The 2,384-nt window shown below is 47.7% G+C and overlaps 1 protein-coding gene across 1 annotated transcript in view; it reads right to left on the bottom strand.

The window, feature by feature from the left end:
• Positions 1–1,458, bottom strand: part of LOC103358814 (Y+L amino acid transporter 2) — a 9,299-nt gene extending 7,841 nt beyond the window's left edge. Inside the window, exons 1-2 of the mRNA XM_008283971.1 lie at positions 1,344–1,458; positions 225–757 (exon numbers count right to left, since the gene is read on the bottom strand). Coding sequence (XP_008282193.1) covers positions 225–744 — 520 coding nt within the window. The 5' untranslated portion in view covers positions 745–757; positions 1,344–1,458. The remainder of the gene's footprint in view (positions 1–224; positions 758–1,343) is intronic.
• Positions 1,459–2,384: the final 926 nt, after the last annotated feature.

Genomic DNA, 2,384 nt, shown 5'->3' with positions numbered 1-2,384 from the left:
TTTTTTACAGTGTAGGAAGCAGTACTTTAAGGTTTTCATGCTTCTATCTTTCAGCAACAATCTACAGCGGCACTGATTTTAAAGTTTCAGTGTAAAGTTTCACAGCTAAAAAATCAACCCAGAGTTGAAATATTGATGAAATTTCAAGATTACAGTCTTAAATTAAGAATCTGTGTTTTCATGGTGATGATGAACTTCCGTTCACACACAGCAGTGGTTCTTACAGAGGCAGGCTGCAGCGATGAGGCGGATCGCGTCGTACGGCGGCTGGCAGGTCGGGTAGAAAACCTCCACCAGGTAGTTGGCGAAGGTGAGCGAAATCACAGCCTGGCTGGCCGGCTCGATCAGCAGGATGGACGTCCACAGACGGATGAAAGCCAGGAAGCCGCCGAACGACTCCAGGATGTAGGCGTAGCTGGCGCCGGACTTGGCGATGGTGGTGCCCAGCTCCGCGTAGCACAGAGCTCCAAACACAGAGAAGATGCCTCCCAGGGCCCAGATCAGCAGCGACAGGCCGTAGGAGCCGCTGTGCATGAGGACGCCCTTTGGTGAAACAAAAATCCCCGAGCCGATCATGTTGCCCACGATGAGGCAGATCCCGTTGACCAGAGAAATCTCCCTCTTCATCTGCATTTTCTCCGCTTTGCCACCGTTCGGGGCCTTTAGGTCCTCTTCAGATGGAGCTTGTGAACTCGGACAAATCGTCTGCGACATGACCCCGATCTTCTGCCTCAGGTCCCCCATCAATCCAGCAGCACTGATATGGAGATGTTAAGGCAGCAGTTAAACCGGATTGTTGCAATTTAACATGACAACACGCTCACATTTATATGATTTTCCTTGAAGGATTGTTCTCGTAGTTTAATCGTAGCAGCTGGACTCGCTTGAGTTTCTTGAAGACGTTCCACCTCTCATCCAAGAGGCTTCATCAGCTCTGACTGACTGACTAGTTGGGAGTTCCAGATGCTGATATCCTGAAGGAGACATTAACACCTGAGTTTCAGTTTCAACTGGGGGTCGTCAGTCAGAACTGAAGAAGCCTCTTGGATGAGAGTTGAAACGTCTTCAAGGAACTCAAGCAAGTCCAGTTGTTACGATTAAACTACGAGAAGAACCACAAAGAATCCTCACAGACGTCTTCCAAGAAGAAAATTCCTCCCTTTATGTCTAACTACGCAAACAGCGCTGTTAAAGTCCAAAGTCGAAGAAGAGGTCAGACATGTGCTCAAACCTCCCAACAAGGATCTCTCGGACATTCTCGGTCCACTCTCTGTGCTCTCTAAAGCGTACAAGTCATTTCTGAAACACAGAACAAGTGTGGTACAACAAAGAGGTGATCTTACCTTGTTTTCAAGAAGATCAATATGTGTGTTTGTCCCTCTGAACATGTAGAGTCGCTCTCAGATCAGCGATTCTCTTCCGAACCACCAGTCAAGACACCGGTGAGATCACATCTGAGAGGCAGCAACAAGTCGGTTGATGTCGCAATCCCTGCAGGCCAGCACAAACCACAACGGGTGTTTTTCCAGCGCCAGGCGAACCGCACTCTCGTGTTCCCCCCCTGTGCTATTTTCAGAGACGAGCAGACCTCGTTCCTGCCCCCTGGGAGCCTTCAACAGGCAGGACAGGGCCGGCCGGGCTGGATCGGAGCCCTTGTACAGGACACGGCTGATAGACTGTTTGATGTAGGACGCACCGAGATGTGCGCTGTCATCAGGCATAGCTTCATTGACAGGGACCTGCCCTACAGCTGCCGCCATCAATCAGTAACTCAGACAGGTCGTTATGAGCGTTATGACAATGGACCGTCGGGCTCAGACATGCAGAAGCCTCGCTGTCCTGGCAAGGCCAACATGCCGTTTATCACCCCTCGGTGGCTGTTTTGCATCTTTAAGAGGTCATTTTGCGGCTGGGTGTGCTTGTTGTGTGTCTCTTTATGGTCGTCTGAGGTTCTGCTTTATTGCTTATCGATCATTTTCTGTCTCTTTAAGGCCGTTTGGTACACAAAGGTGAGTTTTTAGATGTTCAATCAATCACTGAAGATTGGTTTTAGTCATTGATGGTGTCGAGTCAAGTCAGCTGTATTTAATTAGAGCTCAAATTTAGAATTCATATATGTGTGTCAAAGGGTTTTGCTATTTGTACACCGGACCAGAACTCCCCTCTGTCACTGGAGCCTTGTTTTTTGTCTCTTTGTGGTTGTTTTGCATCTTTTTTTTAATGTCATTTTGCATCTTTCTGGGGTTTTTGTGTATTTTTATGGTCCTCTGAGGTCATTCTTTCTTGCTTAGTGATCATTTTTAGTCTTTTTAGGTGATATTTTGCTTGTAAAGCCCAAAAATCTGGAACCAGGACCATTAGGCCCTTCTATCTATCTATCTATC

This window comes from Stegastes partitus, unplaced genomic scaffold (genome assembly GCF_000690725.1).
Source record: "Stegastes partitus isolate 25-593 unplaced genomic scaffold, Stegastes_partitus-1.0.2 Scaffold0, whole genome shotgun sequence".
Lineage (NCBI taxonomy): Eukaryota > Metazoa > Chordata > Actinopteri > Pomacentridae > Stegastes > Stegastes partitus.
Note: the sequence above shows the minus strand (reverse complement) of the source record. Positions and strands in the feature narration are given on the sequence as shown.